Source organism: Anser anser (assembly GCF_964211835.1).
Source record: "Anser anser genome assembly, chromosome: 3".
NCBI lineage: Eukaryota > Metazoa > Chordata > Aves > Anseriformes > Anatidae > Anser > Anser anser.
In genome coordinates, this window is record NC_139722.1 from 43,308,027 (window position 1) to 43,329,174 (window position 21,148).

At 37.0% G+C, this 21,148-nt stretch overlaps 1 protein-coding gene across 6 annotated transcripts in view; it reads left to right on the forward strand.

Annotated features, from left to right (window-relative positions):
* The window catches only part of FUT9 (fucosyltransferase 9), a 119,430-nt gene extending 99,166 nt beyond the window's left edge, over positions 1-20,264 (forward strand). For 4 of the 6 annotated variants that reach the window (XM_083828040.1, XM_083828043.1, XM_083828042.1 and 1 more), the window contains one exon: positions 10,312-20,264. In XM_083828040.1, coding sequence (XP_083684166.1) covers positions 10,312-11,399 — 1,088 coding nt within the window. In that variant the 3' untranslated portion in view covers positions 11,400-20,264. Of the gene's footprint in view, positions 1-500; positions 6,125-10,311 lie in introns of those variants that run through there. The other 2 variants (XR_014581214.1, XM_083828044.1) reach the window with 2 other exon arrangements.
* The last annotated feature ends 884 nt before the right edge of the window (positions 20,265-21,148 follow it).

Here is a 21,148-nt window from a genome sequence, read left to right on the forward strand (position 1 = left end):
CTTTTTCTAATATGCAGAGTAGGATTGTAGCAGATAAAGAGTATGGGCTGCAAACCTTAAGATGGCAAAAAAAAACTGCCTAGCAAATTTTATTTTCAAGATATAGTAAATAATTTTATTTTAACCTGTTACTGTAATGGTAAAAAAATACATGAATTCACTATGGAATTTTTTCTGTATTAACAATAAAATAATGTATGACAGCAAAATGCAGTAACTGAACATCAGAATGGACTGCTTTAACTTACACTGCAGATACTCAACTTGTTTTTTCAACAGGCTGAAAAGGAAGAAAATTAGCTAGGAAACAGCAAGTTCCATAGCAAGTAACCTGAGTCTTTTCAAATTAAGCATGATCTCTGTACTAGCTACCAGTCTGTTTTGTGCAATTTATTGTCATCAACCTGTTCTTCCTTCCTATATTCTAACCATGAGAGTTGCTTTCAGAGGCATCGCTGCATATGTTAACCCAGACAGTAAGTAATAACAAGAAAACATCATCTTAGAGCATGTAGGTGTTTATAACTGCTGTAGGATTTTTTTTCCAGACTGTAGTTCCTTCAACTCATTCCTGTTATGTATTTGCTGTTTCTTGACTGAAAGATTTTTTTTTCTTTTCTATAGAAAATGTCTTTTCAGTGACTTGTTGTTACAGCTTTGTATTTCTCAGCTTGTTATACTAGTAGTTCCAGCTTTTTGTTCTTCCTTTCCTTATATACACAAAGAGATACTCCAGGAAATTAACCAGTGGTTTCTCTTAACTGAGATTTTGTTTTCTCAGAAGAATGTGCAGTTTGAGAGGCTTAGGGGTTGCTATTTTTGCTGGGTTTACAATATATACTATCTAATACATATATTATATTTAAAATTTTTTCACCCTTACTGTTTAATCTTCTGCTGTTTAGGTTTTGGTGGATTACAGTTTTGTTTCTGTTTGTGTGTGAGTGTATGTATATGCATGATTTTTAAGCTCTTATAAAAACGTTATGAGCAATTATGATTTTTTTTTTGTGAATCTTGCTCTTGCTTTCTGGGCATGAGTAAGAAGCCAATTGGATTGGTCTCTAAAAAGTTTCCCTTTTTTATTTTTTAAAATTTCCAAATTTGGCTATTGTTTATAATGACTTACACACTTCTTTGCTCCAGCAAGATAAAATACTTACATTGAGAGTCCTGTTTTATAATGACCTTCCATCTTACACCTACCAGGCTCATTCTTTAAAATGTTTAACACATTACCAACATAATTCATCTTGAAAACATAACTGCTGGTGTGCAATAGGAAAATGATTGGTGCTTTTCCAATTGTCCATGTATTTTGTACTGAGGCACTTGCACTTATAAGTGCTCACTTACTTGAAGTACATTTTTCCAAGACAGAAAATAAGCGATGATCATTTTTGGCACTCAGTATCTTATGATACGAGGGATTTGTATTTTATATACACTGACTTTAACCTCAAGCTTTGAGTTACTGAGTCTCTTTTAAGAAAGCAAGAGCAGTGTGGAGCTCTGCTCAGGTCATGTGGACAAGAAGTTGCAGAACCTGTATAAGGACTCTCAGCCATTGTCGAGTCCTGTTGACAAAGACTTCATTACTTCTTTGTTCAGAATGGTCAAGAAATTCACTTCAATTGGCTGGACTTCTAAAACAATGTCCATCCTTTAACCCTGTGAGTGGCAAAAAAGTCTTATTTGCAAAGAATAGGGACATATAATAATAATAATAATAACCACTATAAATCCTCAGCTCTCTTCTGCATTTTTATTCTGACTTTATAAGTAAATGTCTTTCTCCCTTTCAACCGTAGAGCTGATTACAACTGATGTGAGCACTTCAGTTGCTCCCTTTTCTCTCTAGGGCAGTTTTCTCTCCGGCAACTAGAATCCTTAACAGTTTAGGCTTTGTAAATTAAAGCAAGACCACTGATTTGCATCCTAAAAAACTGATATCAGTACAGATCCAAAAGCCAGAGTATTAATGAGTTTCTTAAGAAAAAGGTGCTAGGCAGGCAGAGAAATGAAATGTTAAGAAGAGATCAAATTATGAGGATTTTATGGGAAGTTTTAGAGACCTCTCAGGCTTTCTTTGTAGGCTACAGAGCTGTCTCAGGAGTTATGCTGCCACTGGCAGAATCCTCCAGATCTTTGCAGTTGTATCTGCAAAAAGAGCAGCATTAAATCCCAATTAAAATTTTCGAGCTTGCCTATGCAGCAAGATTCAGCAGTGTAAGTACTGCACGCAGCCTCTAATCATATCTACACAAACAGCTGGTGCTTAGAGCTCCAAAAGCTTTGCTTTGCCACAGAAGTAATGTTCCCTAGTAAATGTTCACTATTATAAGCAGGCGTTTTCTACTTTTTCCTGACTCTGATCTGTCTGCTTTGCATGGAGAGGTATTTTTTTTCCATTGTATTCAGGAACTATATACTAGGAAATCAGCCAGAAGCAACTGTGATTCTGGGATGTGCAGTTTAGCACATATACACAGCAAAGCCTATGATTCTTCTTTTGCCACTTTATGTCCCATCTCCGTTAGACTTAACTCACACCATTTTCACAGCTACTGTGAGTTAACTAGGGCTTTCTGGTAGGCTGGTGGCCATCACAAACTCATAGCTTGTGCAGATATGATTTCCATATTTCAGCTGGTTGGCTGCAGTTTTACAAGCCAGCCACAAAGCTACTGAACAGCTCTTTCTGCAGTTCTGGCATAATCAGAGAGAACAGCAATTTGCTGTCCCGAAACCACATGGAAAGAAGGGAGAAAGAAGCCAGCTTACCCGTTTCTGGAGGTGCTGTTCTTTGAACAGCTTCATTTGGTGCAGAGCATTTTCAGTGCTTTTGAAAGAAGACTGGATTGTGCTGTATAACTAGGATGAGCTTTATCTTCAGGAAGACAAAAAGTGCTTTCCTGGGGAGGTGGATAAACTTGGCTAGTAAGGTATGGTGGTGAAGAACTGCCTTTTCTGTAGTCAGCACAGTATGGAAAGCCACCACTCCCTTCGCTGAATGTTACCAGTTGTAAACTAGCTTTGAGGTGGACAAGCCAATATGGTCATTAAGGTAAAAAGTTACTGTCTCTGCATGTTACCAAGCCTGGAAATGCTGCTGAGGTTTCTTAAAGCTCTGCATGCATGAATTTTCCAGTTGTGCCAGGGAGGGAACTGACAGTACTCTTATGTTCCCTTAGAGTTCATAAATAGAAAGAGATAGAGCTGCAGTGTGAAGTGGGGTGTCCTGATGCTAATGCTGTATTGGCTGGAAAAATTTGCTTGGATAGGATTTTCACATAATTCTTTTCTTTTTTCTTTTCAAATATGTGGCAGTGCGGTGTGGAAGTAGGATCAGTCCAGTATGGAGAGCAATGCTGTAGCTGCTTCCCTCTGTTATTACAAAAGACCCTGCGTCCCTGGCTAAGGCTGTTTGCTGTAGCATGGGATTGCAGAAAGGAACCACTGAGCTGTTGCCTCAGCAGCTGGGGAGTGACAGTATGTGAGTGCCGCTGGGAGAAGGAGAGGATAGATGGCAATCACACGGGAAGGCTGGAGGCTGCTGAGCCATTGCAGCATGCTGTGTGTTGCACAGCAATCGGGAGAATGGAGCTGAGAATAGGGTGTTCCTCACCAAGGCCTGAGGGGACAAGATTCAGAGATTTTCAAAAAAGCAGCAGTACCCCAGCCAGCAATTGACAGGAAGATTTCTGTTTTGCCTTTGAAAACAGGGACTTTTGTTGTTGTTGTTGTTGTTGTCCACACGATTTTTCCCTGTTTCCTTTACATTTTCATTGTATACAGTAACGCTGCTTCACAGACTGCAAGAAAAGTTTCAAGATGGGAGATTTTTTTACTAATTTATTCAGCAATTTTCTGCAGTTTTAGGTTGTCTGGTTGCATTTTTGTCAGGTACTTTTTAGAACAATCTGTGTTTAATATCATCACTGACCATAAGGCTGGAAAGAATCAAAAGAGGTCATCTAGCCCAGCCCCAGGACCTGAGGACAGAATCTAATCTCTCCTTGCTGAGTGATGCTTGTCTAACCTGTTCTTAACAGTCTCCAGTGATTGCTTCAGCACCATGCCTAAACAATCTGTCTTAATTATGCTACCTGCCCCTGCAGTGCTCTTAGATCATTTTTCTAAAACTGTTCATAATAAAAATTACCACTGTTGAATAAAAACATTCTATATTGTCCTCAAAGTGCAAACACACAAAAATGGAATCTGAGGAATTGAAAAAATAACCAAAAACAAAAGAGGTGAAGAAGGGAAGAAAAAAAAATGGTGCAAACAACTATAGAATAAAAATACACAGCCTGAGATTAGCAGCTCATTCAACTTTCAGCCTGAAAGCCTTTAACCCTATGCAGCTCAGTTGAGTCTTTTGAGACTGGGCTGCTTTCATAAATCTGTGGGACGGGCGTGGAAAAGAATGGAAACGAGCCCATGCAGGGAAAAAAATCCACCACTCCAGTTGCTAAAAAGGCATAACTGGGAGCAGTAGGAGTTAATTCCATCAAAAAGAAGCATTTTTTAGTCTCGGAGAACTGAAGCAAAAGTAGTTTGGGGCACGTCCACACAGCAATGACTTGGAGATACAAAGATAAACTCGAGCTATCCTGAAGCAATACATTTTCTTTCAATACTGAAGATGAAAAAACCTCCAGCTAACTGTAAGTTTGCTCTAAGACAACACCACCCTTTGCATAAAGGTAGATATGTCATGCCTGGGGCTGCTACGATATGTCAGAGGACAAGGAATGGAATTTCAAAGGAATGTTCTTTCCAACAATAGTTTGCATGAGATTCATATCAGTTCCCACTGCATTCAACTGTCTTTTTAATATTTCCAGAGAATCTCCATAGATACTATCTGCTTCTAGATGGGCCCATTTCTGACACCTCTTTGCCTCAGTGTCCTTCTGTTTCTCAGTTTTGATAAATCCTCTGTGCCAGAGGTGCCCAATCTGATCCCAGGAGCGATCATCAGAGGCTATCTTGAGGTTTTTAACTATTTCTTCTTGAGTTCTCCTGAGACCAAGTGCTGATAAAGATCAGAGTTAGCCCTGAACAATTCAGAATTCTAAGTAAGGCAAGAAAAGTAACAAGAGATCTTTATTCATTATTCAGTGTCCATGACTTCAAAAATAACACTGTCCCTTTGCTCCAGCTTAATTTTAAAATATTGTCCTCAATGTCCCTTTCCACCCTTGGAAACAAACTATCCCTACACACTTTCAGATTCAGATTCAGAAAGCCATCTTAGCTCTTCTAGGAGATTTGCAGTGACTGCCAGTGCTGCCAGACAGTTTTTTTTGTTGGATGCAGTGGCCAGCTTTTTTGGATTGAAAAATCATAGGACTGACCTTGACACTAAGTCTTTGGAAGGTCTCAGTACTAGACTAGTAATGACAGTTATACTTGTGCAAGTAGGTATATGTTTGAGCTACTGGGAAAACTTTTAGAGTATGCCAGTGAAGATGGTATAAAAATATGCCAGGAAACAGATATTGATATTATTGACCAAGAAGGTTAATTTTTTCTCCCTCCTGCAGTGTTGCATATCAGAAAAAAATATATATCTCTCTCTTCTGGAATAATTAACAACTCACCATTGCAAAGAAGCTATGATAAAACGGTTCCTATAAAATTCCATTTTATTTCTTTGTGAACATGATGCATTCACACAGTAGATATATATTTTTGCAAGCCTGGCCTGGTGTACTTAGGGTTAATGTTGTTAGTACCCTGCTACTATCTCCTTGGTTGTGTTGCTACTACGTGGAGTTGCTTGCAGATATAATGCCAAATTTTGCACTTTAAAGGGAGCCTTGCTAAGTTTTGTACTGAGAAAAATAGTCTTGTACTGATGAAATATTATACTTTCAACTAGGAAAAAAAGCACCTAGGAGATACTCACTATGTCACAACGCTCAGAAATGTACTTTATAATGAAACTATCAAAGGTAATGAATTCTTCCAGTTGGCAATAGTCTCAGTAAACACATTTCTTTGACAAAGTTTTCTTTTCAGAGGCTGGCATGCCAGAGGTTGATGGGGGAGGGGATCTGCAAAAAGGAAATTTGTGCTTCCGTGGTGGAAGGAAAGCCATGAAAGAGGAAGGGTGAGCTAAGGTTATTTGGCTGGATGTCTTGTAATGAATGTCTCCTTAGTGTCCGTCACCTTTATGTGAGAACTACAGCAGGAGATTGGTAGTTACCTTAGGCACAAAAAGAAAGAAGGAAATGTTAAATATGGAAAACACATTTTGAAGAACATTGTGAAAAATAAATCTTCCATAAATTCTAGTGGGCAAACAAAGGAACCAATCTCTGTATCCTAGCATTATAGAAAAGCTACTTCTCAAGACAATACTATTTGTCGACAGGTGCTTGCTGTATGTTTTCACTGTGCTACTGCCTCCCTGCATATAGAACTAAGAGTCCCAAAAGCCATGAAGGCAGGGTTTGCTGGTTCTTCAGTCTGCTTTAAGGAAGGCAGAAGTTATTGCTTCTGAGGTTAGCACTTCATTCTGAAAAAATATTGCTATTCCCAGTGAATATCTTAATAGTTATTACTGCAGTTACCACAAAATCCTGTCAGCTCCTTGGAGTATAAGCAAGTGGTATTGCTAGAATTCTGCTCTAGGCTTCTGCTTCCTTGCAAACCTCTCATACCAGGTTTTAATGTCTTGCTTTTGTAACACTTTTCCACAATCCTGTTAGTAGTAGCTTCCTAATGGCTGTTTGAGTCTGTGTAATGAATGGTTAGTCTCTGAACCCAAAGAATGTAAAACGAGACAGTACTATCCTGTCTGTGGGCTAGTGTTTCAGTGAAAGGTAAAATCTAAGAATCATGGTCCCACATCAGTAGGGGGCGCATAAGCAGAGGGCACCAAAACAATGTGAGGAAACAGATTTGGAGGACAGAAAATAGGTTAATTTACTTTTTTAGTGTTGTGAGAAATTAATGTTGGTATTCTGGAGCAGCAAGTGTTTATCCTCACATTGACATTATAGTTCAAAACTTCCTACACAAATACTGCACCGTGAATACACTATAATTTCTTGCAGAGAACAGAATAAATAATATTTGACTCTTTCCTGTGTAGCAGGAATTGTCTTGTGATGATACAGGGGGTTTCATTAGTTAGCAGATGAGCTTGGTGTAAAATAATCCCTGCAATGAGAGCCTTGTGAGCTTTTAACTGGAGGGTGACTGCATTACGAGGCACAATGTTAAGGTACTTTTCTGATTTGCCAGCCATTTCAGTCTCCAGAAGATGATCAGTCTCTGTGAATAGACACCTTTCCCAACCTATTCTTCAAACTCAGCTCACACTAGCTCTTAAGTGAGAAGCTGTCCCTATTCTGTGTTGGCTTCTATAGCAGAGAAACTAAGAACAGTAACATAAAGATTGGTTCAGCCCCTTGTTTTTAACTTGAGTTTCATCTCCTAGAGCTGTTCAACTTAAATCCCATATTCCTCAGAGACCCTGCTCAGACTGTCATTGTAGAAAGGCAGGGAAAGAACCTTCTGCTCTTGTGGATCATAAACTCCCCTCTAGATGTATGTCAAGCAAAAATCAACATAAACTGGGAAAAAAAAAAAAAAAAAGCCAGTGTGATGTAGCTGTAAAACCACAAATTTCCTTCAGAGGAACTTGAACTGATGAGAGTAAGTGGAAAAGTTATGGACACAAACATTCCTCCCCTTTACTCCTTTCAGGATCATTTTGCTTGAAAACATAGAGGACTTACTAAACTACGTCCAAAAGAAGGGGACTGAGATAAAGGAGTCAGACTAAACACACCACAAGATTTTAAATATCTGTACTGGCTGTCCATGTCCAGGTACTGGTGGGGTGGGGGGGCTGCAGGGCTCCTCTGTGAGGAGGGGCTGGGGCTGCCCCGTGCCAGACTCCAGCCAACTCCAGTGACCCTGCCATTGGGCACAGCTGGGCCCAGCAGCCAAGATGGCAGCACCTAGGAGAAAGCGTGTTTAAGAAAGGGCAAATACACTAGACAGGCAGTGAGGAATGAGAGGGTTAAAAAAAAAAAAAGTGTTAGAAACAGCCCCATGAACACCAAAGTCAGAGAAGAAGGAGCGGAGAAGGTGCTCCAGGCACCAAAGCAAAGATTTCCCCCTAGTCCATGGGGAGGGCCATGATGGAGCAGATATCCACACTGCAATCTGGGGAAAACCCCATGCTGGACCAGCGGTTATGTATAAAAAGACTACAGCCCATATACTGGAATAGGGGAAAAGTGTGAGGAGGAAGGAGTGGCGTGGTGGAGCTGTTATAGACTGACCTCAATCCCCATTAACAATCCCTTCTGCTCCCCTTGGAGGGGTCTCACTATCCAAATCTATTTTCATTGGCAATGAATTACATTAATTTTCCCCAGAGTGAGTCTGTTTTACTGTCCCATAACAGTAATTGGTAAGTGATCTTCCTGTCCTTACCTCAGTGAGCTTTTCCACCTTAATTTCTGCTCCTGTCCTGCTTAGGAGAAGGATTGAGAGAGCAGGTGGGTGGTCACATAGCAGCCAGCCAAGGTTAACCCACAGTACCTAAAAACAGAAAATTAAGACCATCTGACCTTCCAAAATAGGGGAGAAAGTGTGGAAAATTCTTTTCCTCAAGATATAGTAGTAGTGTAGAACTAGGAATGACATTCCCTCCCTGTCCCTTTCCTAAATGATGAATGTGAAAATGTTTTTTGTTGTAACTGTGCTGCTATGCTTACACATCATCTTTTACACTCACAACATTCTACCATGTCTTTGTGCTGAATGTAATTGTTTATTTCACAGGTTAAATGAGACGAGCTGGTTTAAAAATAAATAAATAAATAAAAATATTTTTTTGCTTTCTGTCACTGTTTTTTTTTTATTAAGAGTGATAATTTTATATATATATTTAGGGGTGGGATTTTTTTTTTTTTTTGTGGAGCTAGCTAATAAAAGTAATAAAAATCCAAAGCACTGAAAAACATGCAGAAAAAGAAAGTCAGACAAATTTTATAGTAATTGAAGTGTACTGCAGAATTACATTTCTACAGTCAGCCAGTATATTTAGAACACTTCTTTTTGATAACTAACTTCTGTTCCTTTTTCATTTTATGTCATAGCACTTTTTACACGTTTAACTATTTTTATTTTTAGAACACCTCTGCATTCTAGGGCTACATACAGCAGTTGAGGTTAACCACAAGCAATCCCTAACTTTGCTAGGTTTCACAAGAAACATGCGGAAGACGAGTGCTGGAAAGAGATTTATCAGTTATCTCAGGAAGAAACTACAAGAAAGAGGACAAAGGAAACTATATGAACTTCTCGCCCTTTCTTTCCCCAGGGAAAAAAAAAGTAAATGATGCCTCAAAAAGATGCAGCATATCTGTAGTTTTTGTAATTTTTAACACAGGGCTGTGGCGTAAAAACATAACTAAATTTTTAAGGACATATTACTGTTTGTTTTTCTTTATGTGGGAACTGTGAGGCTGAATATGGGAGCTGAGAACCTGTATTGCTGCTTTCCTTCCCTATCTGTTCTTGGAGTTCTCAGGAAAAGGCACAACTGTTCATACCCATGTGCCAAGGCATAAGCTAATTTTCTGACAGTCTTATTGATAACAGAATTAAAGTTCCAGTGCTTTTCTTTTTCTTTTTTCTAAAGCTGCATCCTCCATACATACATAGATACGAATATGTATGGACCAAAACTGCATCATATTATCCTTCACCCAGACACACAAGGACAGAATCAAAGAGTAATTTCATTTGTCTCAAATCCCCGGCCTAGGTTTTAAGTAAAAACACTGTTTAAGATATACGTTGATATATATATCAAGTATGACATGTATGAAAACCCTACTTTCAATTTATGTCAAATAGCTTCTAACGTGAAGAGGAGAAATATGCCATTATCCAAAATTTTGCCGTGAATGCTGTGCAAGATCGCGTAGATTCATAGAAACATGGATTCATGGGATCATAGAATTGCAGAATGGCTCAGGTTGGAAGGGATCTTAAAGATCATCTAGTTCCAACCCCCCAGGGATACCTCCCACTAGACCAGGTTGCTCAAAACACCATCCAATCTGCCTTGAACACTTTCAGGGATGGGGCACCCACAACATACCTTCTCTACTTAGAAGAAGTTTCTGAGATTATAGCTCAATGATATCGAAATTTGTCCATGTGGGGTTCTGATGTCTGATTGCATTAACAAGACATATATATGTGATTTAAATATCTGATGTTATTTTCTCTCTTTCTCTTCCTCTCTTTTTTTTTTTTTTTTCTCAGAACAAATTATGACATCGACATCTAAAGGAATTTTCCGGCCATTTTTGATTATCTTCATTGTCCTTGGTTGTTTCATGGCATTTATACTAATTTATATTAAACCAACAAACAGTTGGATCTCTGGTCCTATAGAATCAGCCAGCTCAGTTTTGAAAATGAAGAGCTTCTTTTCTTCCAAAACTGATAATGTTAACGAGACTACTATTTTGATCTGGGTTTGGCCATTTGGTCAGACATTTGATCTAACATCCTGCCAAACAATGTTCAACATCCATGGGTGCCATCTGACTATTGACCGCTCACTATATAACAAATCCCACGCAGTTCTCATTCATCACAGAGACATTAGCTGGGATCTGACTAATTTACCTCAGCAAGCCAGGCCACCATTCCAGAAATGGATTTGGATGAACTTGGAGTCTCCAACTCATACTCCACAAAAGAGTGGCATTGAACACCTCTTTAACCTGACCCTGACTTACCGGCGTGATTCAGATATTCAGGTGCCTTATGGCTTCATGATGGTCGGTACAAGTTCCTTTACATATGAAGTGCCAAGTAAAGAAAACTTGGTGTGTTGGGTTGTAAGTAACTGGAACCCTGAGCATGCTCGAGTCAAGTATTACAATGAGCTTAGCAAATATATTGAAATCCATACCTATGGGCAAGCCTTCGGAGACTACGTCAATGACAAAAACTTAATTCCAACTATCTCTACTTGTAAATTCTACCTTTCATTTGAAAATTCAATCCACAAAGATTATATTACTGAGAAACTTTACAATGCTCTTCTGGCTGGATCAGTACCAGTTGTACTGGGCCCTTCCAGAGAAAACTATGAGAATTACATTCCATCAGATTCTTTCATACACGTGGAAGATTTTCTCTCCCCAAGAGAGCTGGCAGAATATCTTCTAATGCTTGACAAAAATAACAAGATGTACCTTAGTTATTTCAACTGGAAGAAGGATTTCTCAGTGCATCTTCCTAGGTTTTGGGAATCACATGCATGTCTTGCTTGTGATCATGTGAAAAGACACCAGGAATACAAGTCAATTGGAAATTTGGAAAAATGGTTTTGGAATTAATGTGTGTGTGTGTGTATGTGTCTGTGTGCGCGTGTGCACTTTTTTGAAGAAGCCAGAAGGATCTTTAGTCCAAGTGGAGATGAAAGGAATAAGAAAAGAGAAGAAGGAAGAGAAAACCTTATGTCATGGTTTATCAGCTATCCTCTCTTGGCTGTCCTATTTATATTTTGTAAAAGATTTTAAAGATCATGAGCAGCAGTCATCAATACTCAGTTTTAAATTATAATGTACATACTAATTATGTGCACTGAAGAATATTTGATTGTTTACTATAATTTTTAAACAAGATTTTTCACATTGTCTATGAAGTATGCCTCAGTCTTGCACATAAAGTAGTCATTTTTAACATTTTTTTCATTTTTTTTTAAGATTTTATTTGCTTTTTAACCTATTTGGAAAACGAGGACACGACTCTTAAATGCCATAGAGAATTTTAAGAACATAATTTTCTGTTCTATTCTGAAATGTGTGTAATGTTTTAAAAAACAGTAAAGTTTTTTTATGGGTCATCTTATATTTTAAGAACACAGTGAAGTTCAATATCTGTCATTATTCCAGTGTGATCAATTGCACCCCTTTTTAAGGGTGCAGAATGTAGAAATACAGTTTTTTAAAGGTATTACAATAGCAGACACTCTGTTTCTAAAAAGGATGAGTTTCCTAAGAAACAGCTCCTAGAGTTACTTTAGGAATACGTTTGTTACCCTCTGAAGAGTAGAGAAGCCAGATATAAACAAGATGAACAATCTTAGTGATCAAAGCCTGATTCGTCCAACTTTTGAATGCATTTAAATGCAGCATGTCCTTAAGTTTCCTTGTGTTTCAAGTATTGTTTACCTGAATCAGGGCTGTAATTGGTGTTATACTGATACAGAAGTAAACAGATTTTAATATAGGCATTTGATCACATCAGACTCATGCACTGAATTCAGCTGGTAATAGTAAACTTTTAGAAATAGCTTGTTAAAAGATTCTAGAAATTTCTCTCTCTCTCTTTTTTTTCTCAATTGTCAAATTTCTCTCCAATTCTGTAAAGATCTGTTGAACTGTAATTATAGTTGGACTACTTGCTGAGTGGTGAGTTTCTTTTCTGAAAGAAATATGATGAAAATCAGTAAATAAGTTATGAAGATGACATATTCAACTATTCAACTCATTAAGCTAATGAGTTTTGTTTTCTGAAAATATTTTGTTTGACAGGTATAAACAAATGCATTCTTGAGAACAGTACATGCTTTCAAAATCTGAATATACAAGCAGATTTTTAAGTATTAAATTTGCTCTGATAACAAATACAGAAATGTGATGATTGTCATGATTGTTAAAAATATATCTGTTTCTAATGTGTGTCATCTGATTTTATTACTTTTTTCTTTCAACAGCTAAGACTTAAATTCTGGATTGCTGTGTATAGTACAAGGTTAGTTTAATGATGTAGACATATGGATATATTTTGATACCAACTGAAAGCCAATCAGCTTTTTTTTTTTTTAGGTCAAAATATTACAGATTACAGTTTCTACTGAGTTGCAGTCAGCTCTCAGAATCTAGCGTCTACTATTTTGATATGTTTTAAAATCATACTAGAAATGTGAATTCTTTTCTGACTATATTATCTCTTCTTTAAACTACAGAAAGAGTTGTAAAAGAAATTGAAGTAAAAGAAACGTTAAAAGGTACAAACTCACTGGTAAGCATCACACAGTACAATTAGTACATTGTTCCAATAGTTAACAGATGAACATTGAGTTCAAACTTTCGAGACTTAATCCTAAGAAAAAGAAAATAACATGTAAAAAGCTTGAAACATGAAGGTATAAAATGCTTTTCATTTACTGTGAACAAATACACGTCCTGCTACTAAAGTAAGGTCTGGTAAAAGAAGCTACATACAGAAAAGAATGAAAAAAGTCTAAAGGTTTAACTGGAAAAACTTCTAGTTATGTGATGCAGAAGACCTTGATCAAGCAATGTAATTGATAAATACTTAAGATTAAACTTGCAGACAACAAGTTTGCTGCAATAATGGATCAAGTTATAAGTGATGATAAGCATTAACAAACAATAAAGTGATTTGTGAGATACTTTGTTTACCCCAGGCTGGAACAGAAACAAGGAAGGCTGTAAGAGTAATATATTTACATTTCTAAACTCAGAAACTCCTCTGAAAATCTTACAGAAACACTTGTGTTCTCCCTATGTTCTCCCTATGTCTCCATTTAAATATTTATTTACACTGTGTATTGTTGTCTTAAAAAACTAATTTACAAGATACTGTGAACCTCCTAAATTCACCAGCATCCCAGCAGGAAACAAGATGAGCTTACCTTGCAAATTAATGCAATATAAGGAAACCCAGTCTTCTAAAACCAAGTGTTGACATCGTTGTAATGTGAATAATATTTCTATAATTTTGAAGGCAAGTGGCTATTGCCCACAGGAACAAAACCTTTCTGTTTCTTCATACTTTTTGATTTCAGGGCTGTGAAATTATCAGCTGCTGATTATGGCACTGCTTTGGCTAGATTACCTGATTTCCTTGATGCTGGAATTTGGAAGTTCTTTGCATTGACCTCAGTGGAAGTATATTCACCCTTTGGTGAACATGCGCAGTCCCTTATTTCATTCCTCGTTCCAGATAGCGGGAGTTGTGCTGGGCATTACAAAGCCTTAGTCAGAGGAGACTAATTCCTTGGCTTCAAGATTCAGTTGATAAATTCTTATATTAATAACAAGTAAGCACAATAATGAGATGAGATGGGAATATATATTACTTGTTACTATCAATAGGAGTATACACTGGAAAGTTTTGAAATATATGCTAAGTGTTAAGCCTGTTAGTAATATTGTTACTTCTGTGAGCACTGGATCCAGTCAGCATGGTTAATCTTGTGCTGAATTTTAAGGTACATGACAGTCTTTTGCTGGAACTGGAAACAGAGTCGTTCTTGTCACAAAAACTCTACACAAGCTTGTATACTTTGCCTTCAGGATGCATTACTTGAATTGTTTCAAAGATTAATAAAACAGGAGAAATTTAAACCAGATTGAAATGACTAAGAATCATGGTCAAATCCTAACAAGAGATGTGGCCCTAGTGCCTCACTGATATTCCTGAAGTGTGTGGTCTGGAACATAAGTGAGTCAGCCATTTTATGAAGATTTTAGGGGGATCTACGTGTATTGTCAAGCCTTAAGCAGTCCTGAATGTAAAGAGCTTTGCTGACAGAAGCTGTAACATCTTCAGGCATATCCAGCCTAGGTGGTAAATGATGGAAACAATGGATGTAAATTATCTGAACTTTGTGTAAGCAAAAATGCAGTCTGCCTGGACCTACACACCTAACTCACAGAAGATTGATTCCAGTCTGTCTGTGCTCTTTCTCTGAGCCATCCTACATGAACAATTAGTGTAATGGGTTCAAATAGTAAATCACTGTGAAGGAGAATGGGCAAAAACAATTAATTATGGAAAGAAAAATTACATGGAATTAGTTAAAATGGAAAACAAGGCATTATTTATGCCATGGTACCATTGTCAAAAGAAGATAGTTGTAAAAAAAAAGAGAAATTAAAGTTGAGAAATCACATCAATTCTTACTATTTTCTTAACAATTTTATTTCAGCCAGTCAGTTCATTTTATTTGCCAGCCCAGTAATCCAGCAGCATGCTTACTTGTCACATATTATATTGTCAGTCATTGAAGAGAAAGAGTAATCATTATTCTTTCTTTTACTATACCTTCTTTTGGTTGTTTTCAGGCACTCTGTGCTACACTGAGCTATCGACATTATACTGTCTTAATCAGTGTGGAAAATAAGATCCAAAACAGATAAAATGCTAACAGCAGATGCATTGCTATCCCACTGAATGTGAACAGACATCAGACAAACTGGCAGCAGATCCTTCTAAAGCAGACTTTTCCTTTCATTTCACCAACACTCAATGACCATAGCAGCTCATGCTCAATGTGAGATCTCCCTTCCTTAGTAAATTCTGGTCCCCAGTTTCTTCGAATGTCTCTTGCCATCCAAGGTGGCTGAGATTGCAATGAACAAGCAGCCTGAGTGAGTCCCACAGACCGTGCAAGAAAGAACCAGCAACATATTTGGTTTGTAAGAAATACATCAAATGAAAAGAAAGAGGTAGAATATGGATGTGGGGCTGCAGACTTCGTGCAGACTGAGCACTGTCTGTGTGACTGGCACTGCTGATCACAGTAGACAGATGGTTACTGGCTCTAGCTACTTATGTTCACTTCTCAACCTGGAATTGAAGAAAGAAAAAAAAAAAAGTACCATATACTTTTCTCTCATCTCTAATAAGGCAAGCATCAGTTAAATAACCAATAACTGTTGCTGATTATTCAAGAAAGACACTCCTATTGGCCTTGCATTATCTCTTTTATTAGATAAAAATAGCATTGGGGGTGGAAGACTGAAGTCTGTCAGTAAGTTAATCATATTTCCAGTTTGACATGAAGAATTCTTAATATCTTTTTTTTTATTATTATTTTGAAATAAATCCTTCTGCTTTTATGCAACAATGCTTTTTGAACCTAGTTCAGAAAGGACCTTAAGCACATGCATATGACCATAAGACTCAAGCACATGCTTAAATTTAAGAGCATCTTAAATGCTTTAATGCACTGGGGCTTCTAACAGTATATTTTTATTGTCTTTGGGAATTGTGCCAGAGAGCACAGTCTATAGCACAGGCCAATTTGTGTGTCCTTTTAGCATCCATGTGTCTATTCTGTGAGTGAACTGGCTACTCCAAATTGAAAACTCTTCAGACTAATTCTGGCTTAGTGCTTATCCATCAGACTTTGGCCCTGCTCTTCTGCTTCAGCATATAACATATGCCACCATCACCTAATGTCATCCACTCAGCATGGCACCCAACCTTACAGCCTCCCTGTGCTGTGTACTTGGGTGTTGAATACAGAGGTGAGAGGAGCTGAGACTTGGTGAGATAGTATTTAGAATACTCTCCTAGGAAGAAAGTATAAAACTGGTCACATCTGCTTCCATTTAACCCAGACTGAGTATGTCCTAGAGGGGATGCGCCTAATCATAGAACAACCATAGAATATCCTGATTTGGTAGGGACCCATGAGGGTCATCAAGTCCAACTCCTGACTCCACGAAAGGCAACCCAAGAATTAAACCATGTATCTAAGAGCATTTACCAAATGCTATTTGAACATCTAAACGTGAACACCTGATTTACCTCTTATTTGCTTTCTGAGGATAAGAAAAGGCATATAATTGAAAAACAGCATGTGGTCTTTTTCCCACTGTTGAGGAAATGTTTGCATCCTTCATCTTGGAGAAGTATAGAACCAGAAACAGCTGAGTTGTAAGTAAATGAATTGGACTACTTATTTAAGCTAAACTAGAGGTTTGGGAACTAGAAATCAGTAGCCTGGGAGAGACAGAGGGCACCAGTGTGTCTATGCAGGCTGACAGAGAGCCTTCTGACCTTTAAATCTAATGGTGGAAGTTAGTCAAATATTCAAGTGCTTTCTTCATCCAAACCAGTAAACTATTGAGAAGAGAATCTAGGTGAAGTACTTGTTTATCTAACAGTTGGTGGGTATTCTTATTAACATTGGATGACAATTCTGCTTTTTTGTTTGTTTTGTTTTGTTTTTCTAATATAAGTGTTTTTTAGATGTTAGACCTCAATCAATACAAATACAATTCATACAAAATGGTTGTTTAAGCTTCATCTTTTACTCCTTGCTCAGGCAAATATTCCACTGAAGTCAGTAGCTGATTTGGGACATTCCCATTCAGTAATACAGGATGAGCCCAGAGTGGAATTGCTAGGGTAGAAAGCAACCTTCTCATTCATGGATGTTTTCCTTCTAATATTTGAATAAATATTTCTAGTGCTACAGCCCATTCTAACTTCAAAGAATCAGTGTAATATTCATACTGGTTAGATATGTTCATAAAAAGTACAGAAATGCCAAGAAACTGATTAAATATACTATGCAGTAGTAATTTTAATTCATGGCACAAAAGCCACAGAGCGATACAGATAATAAAACCATAAACTCATGAGAAATACTTAGTTCTAGAGACATCATCCTGTGGTTTCTGTATTGGAAAAAGTCACTTAATTACTCTATTGGAAAGCTATTTAATTGAGAAACCTTTATGTTGCCATATTCTCCATGCAATTAACTGAACCCAACAGTTTCTGTGCAATGAAGAGTTCAGAGATTTGATCACATGGCAGAGCCTTTCACCTCTGGGTTAACTGCCTGAGTTATGAGTAGGTTGGTGCAGGTGGCTATTTGGGAACCTCTAGCAGGTGATACTGTGATCTCAACCAGGCTTCTCATTCCTACCTTTAGCCAAGGAGGTAAAGAACTAAAGTGAGACGCATGTAACATCTTTGTGCATTTCTCAGTGCACAGACAGGGTGACCTAGGGTGCTCCCAGTCCTGCAGTCTGCACCATGCCTGTTTGTGATTACACAGAAGTCTCTGTTGTCTTCAAGGGTATTGGCATTTCTTTGAAGTATGGTGCTTGTCTGTACAAATGAAGTATTCATACCTGGGGGAACTCTTCATTAACATTCCTAAGTAAGTAATTAGTAAAAAAATAATCTAATCGTTGCAAATTGGCAGAAAAAGCAATTGTTGGTTATTCTGTATATGAATTAGTCCAGCATAAAATAGGCTTTCATGAAACCCTGTCCCCCTGACTTGACACAGACAGTTTGGATCTATACACAAGGACATGCATGACAGCAAAATGTGAAAGATATACCATAAACTAATGCTTAAATCTATGAAATTGGGATAAATTTCCTACAGAGCCTTGAAGCTATAACTAACCACTTAACAGTCACCAAATGAAAATGTTCCCATCAGTCCTTTTCCTTATAACATGGTATGAAAAGCCTGTCTGATATATGTATGCTGTTTGGTAAATAATTTTAACCATAAAATCTATATTTTCCTTTGCTGTTTTCTTTTGTAATGCATATGTTAAATGAGATTAAAAAGTATGGAAAGTTAACTCCCTTGGTGCAGGTTAATGTTTCAAGGATTCAATGGATATCCTGAAGACAACTAAATGAGAAGATTTTCCATCTATACAAAATCCTAACGTGCCAAACTGCTTCCAGTGAATACTAATAATAATAATTAAAAAAAAAAAGTTACATATGTCTTTTTATTAGGATTTCCAAAATCTTCTATTAACGCACTGTAATTTTGCACTATTTTGTAAGAAAATTAAAAAAAAAAAGGAAAAAGAAAAAAAAACTGACAAAGAAAGAAAAAAAAAACTCTAAAAATAGATGCCAAATGTATAGTTTGTAAAATACTATTTTTCTTATATAAGGTGTCATCATATAGTGAATCTAACTGTGTTATTGTAAACTGTGAAAAATGTGATGTACTGTAGTGACACAGCCTGTCAAGGGCCATTTCTAACACACAGATTAGTCACCTGGACTTGTTTGTATATGAAACATATTCATAAATCTGATATCACTTTTATACTTATTTTTTGTAGGCTATTTTTCCACATTTACAACACAACTGTTATTTTATATCAAACATTAATTTTGCTTTAAAATATTGTTTAAATAGGTGGGTGGGTGTCTTAAATGTGCCAGATGTTCAAAACTGTAACAAGGTACTTCAGAAACTATTCTTTGCAAAGCTGTAATGCTGCTGAAATTCAAAATGTTTTGTTGAACAAGCAGGCATACTGCCAATAAACAATGGTTTCTGGTCCATGATAATGGTGATAATGTTACATTCGCTAGGATAAATGCCTAGTGGTTATGAGCTGCATTTCCCTCTCTTTCTCTATGTTGGGGAAACAATACTGGGTGCCATAGCTGAATGTTATAGATACTCAGCCACTTGCATGATGTGCCATGGACTTGACCTCCAAAATATATTGTTGAGAATTAGGAGAAAAACCCTAAAGCTGCTTGTCCTGATTCAAACCCACATTGGGCATGGATCATGTTAACATGGGATTGCACTCAGAACTGGCACAATCTCCGTAAAGACAGTAAACTGTCTGTGTAGAAACATGGGACCACATTTACTCTCCTAGTGAAAGATCAGGACCAAAGTTCCTTTCTTGTGTATTTGAGCTTACACACGTAACATTGAATGGGATCTAATATGAACCCTTTATTCATGTTCTCAACTAATAATATTTCTTGTACTGACAACTTAATCTTTTATATGTTTTAAATAGCATACATAATGCATAAATTCATGTGTAAGAAATAATAACCATGGAAAACTGAATTTTAATAAAAGAATGAAAACCATTCTTATCTGCAGGCACATTTTAAGATGCCACGTTAAAAGGAAATCTTGTAAAAAGCTGTATTTTTTATTTGTCAGTGATTGTATATTTTGCCCCATGATGTTTTATAACAGGAATTCTACCAAACTGTTTCTTCGTTACCTTCAAACAATATCATCACCCTGAGATGCGTCCAAAAAATGTAGAGGTTTAACCACTGATGTTTTTCAGTATATTTTTAATTTGATGTTGTTGTTAATCTTTGTTCTGATTACCTATAACTATGGTCAGAATTTTAAACACAATTTGACTGCAGTCAGAAGATACCTACTGTATGAAACCATAGGTAACTGTAACCATTTCATGGACTTTCATCATTTATGTGAAATTAATCTTTCTGAACTCTGATTCTGACATGGTTAATAAGCAGCTCACTGACTCTTATTTATTGAGCACTGGAATTCACCCCAAAGGATAAACACTGAATTATGTAAATAATAGTGCTCTATATAAGCCTAACAAATTATTGTAATAGGTATATTTAAAATAAAAGAAAACATTCTAAGTGTACTACAGTCTTTGATCATTATTTTGTAGGTCTAATGCCATTCTTTTTCTTTTTGTAGTTCTCAACAAGAGCTGGATCTAAAGATTGTTGCTAGTCATTCCCATGACTTCTGGCTAAGATTTCACAAACAGTATTTTGCTTTTTTTTAAGTAGTTACACACAAAATCCTTGCAAGTGGTCAGGGTCAGAATGAATTCATGTAGATTCTTGTATGACTTTCCTGTGTACAGTAAGCAACATAGCTAAATCATTATGGTACTACTGTTGAAGTTACTTTGCCTTGCTTTTGACGATGCAAAGTGGCACTCTCCTTGAGCAATCATTTGATTCTCCTGAAAGTACAAGACATTTGCTAATGGAAAATGAGCTTTATTAGGTCTACGTAATCCTACAAAACAAATGATCTTTAAAATTTCTCAGAGGATCATCAATGGAGAAGTAATTTACATGTTCATATTTCATTTCATTACTGTACAAGTAACCTACATTCACAGAGCTTAACTGTATGTCTACAACAGCAAGTGGTTAACACGGTGTCAGTTTTATTTCCAAGTATGTACGCAAAAAAATAAATAAAATTGAAATATCTGCCAGTGAAATAAATGTACTAACTAATGCAGCATTCCCAGTAGAACAGAGCATTTGGTCCCAGTGGTAACAAAAGCAAGGCAGAATATTATTTTTGGCTACAGTGCAACTTGTAGAATGGGTTAGGGTGTTCAAAAATCCTTCTCCCTCCCATTAGGTGGGTAATTTGCTTTCCACCTGAGTTAAAGCTTTGCTAACTTGGATACATTCTTTAAAAGTTTCTTACATTTATGCCATTTGCTCAAACCAGAATTATCATTATCTTCAACTTACCCATGAAAAATGCAGAGGCAAATTA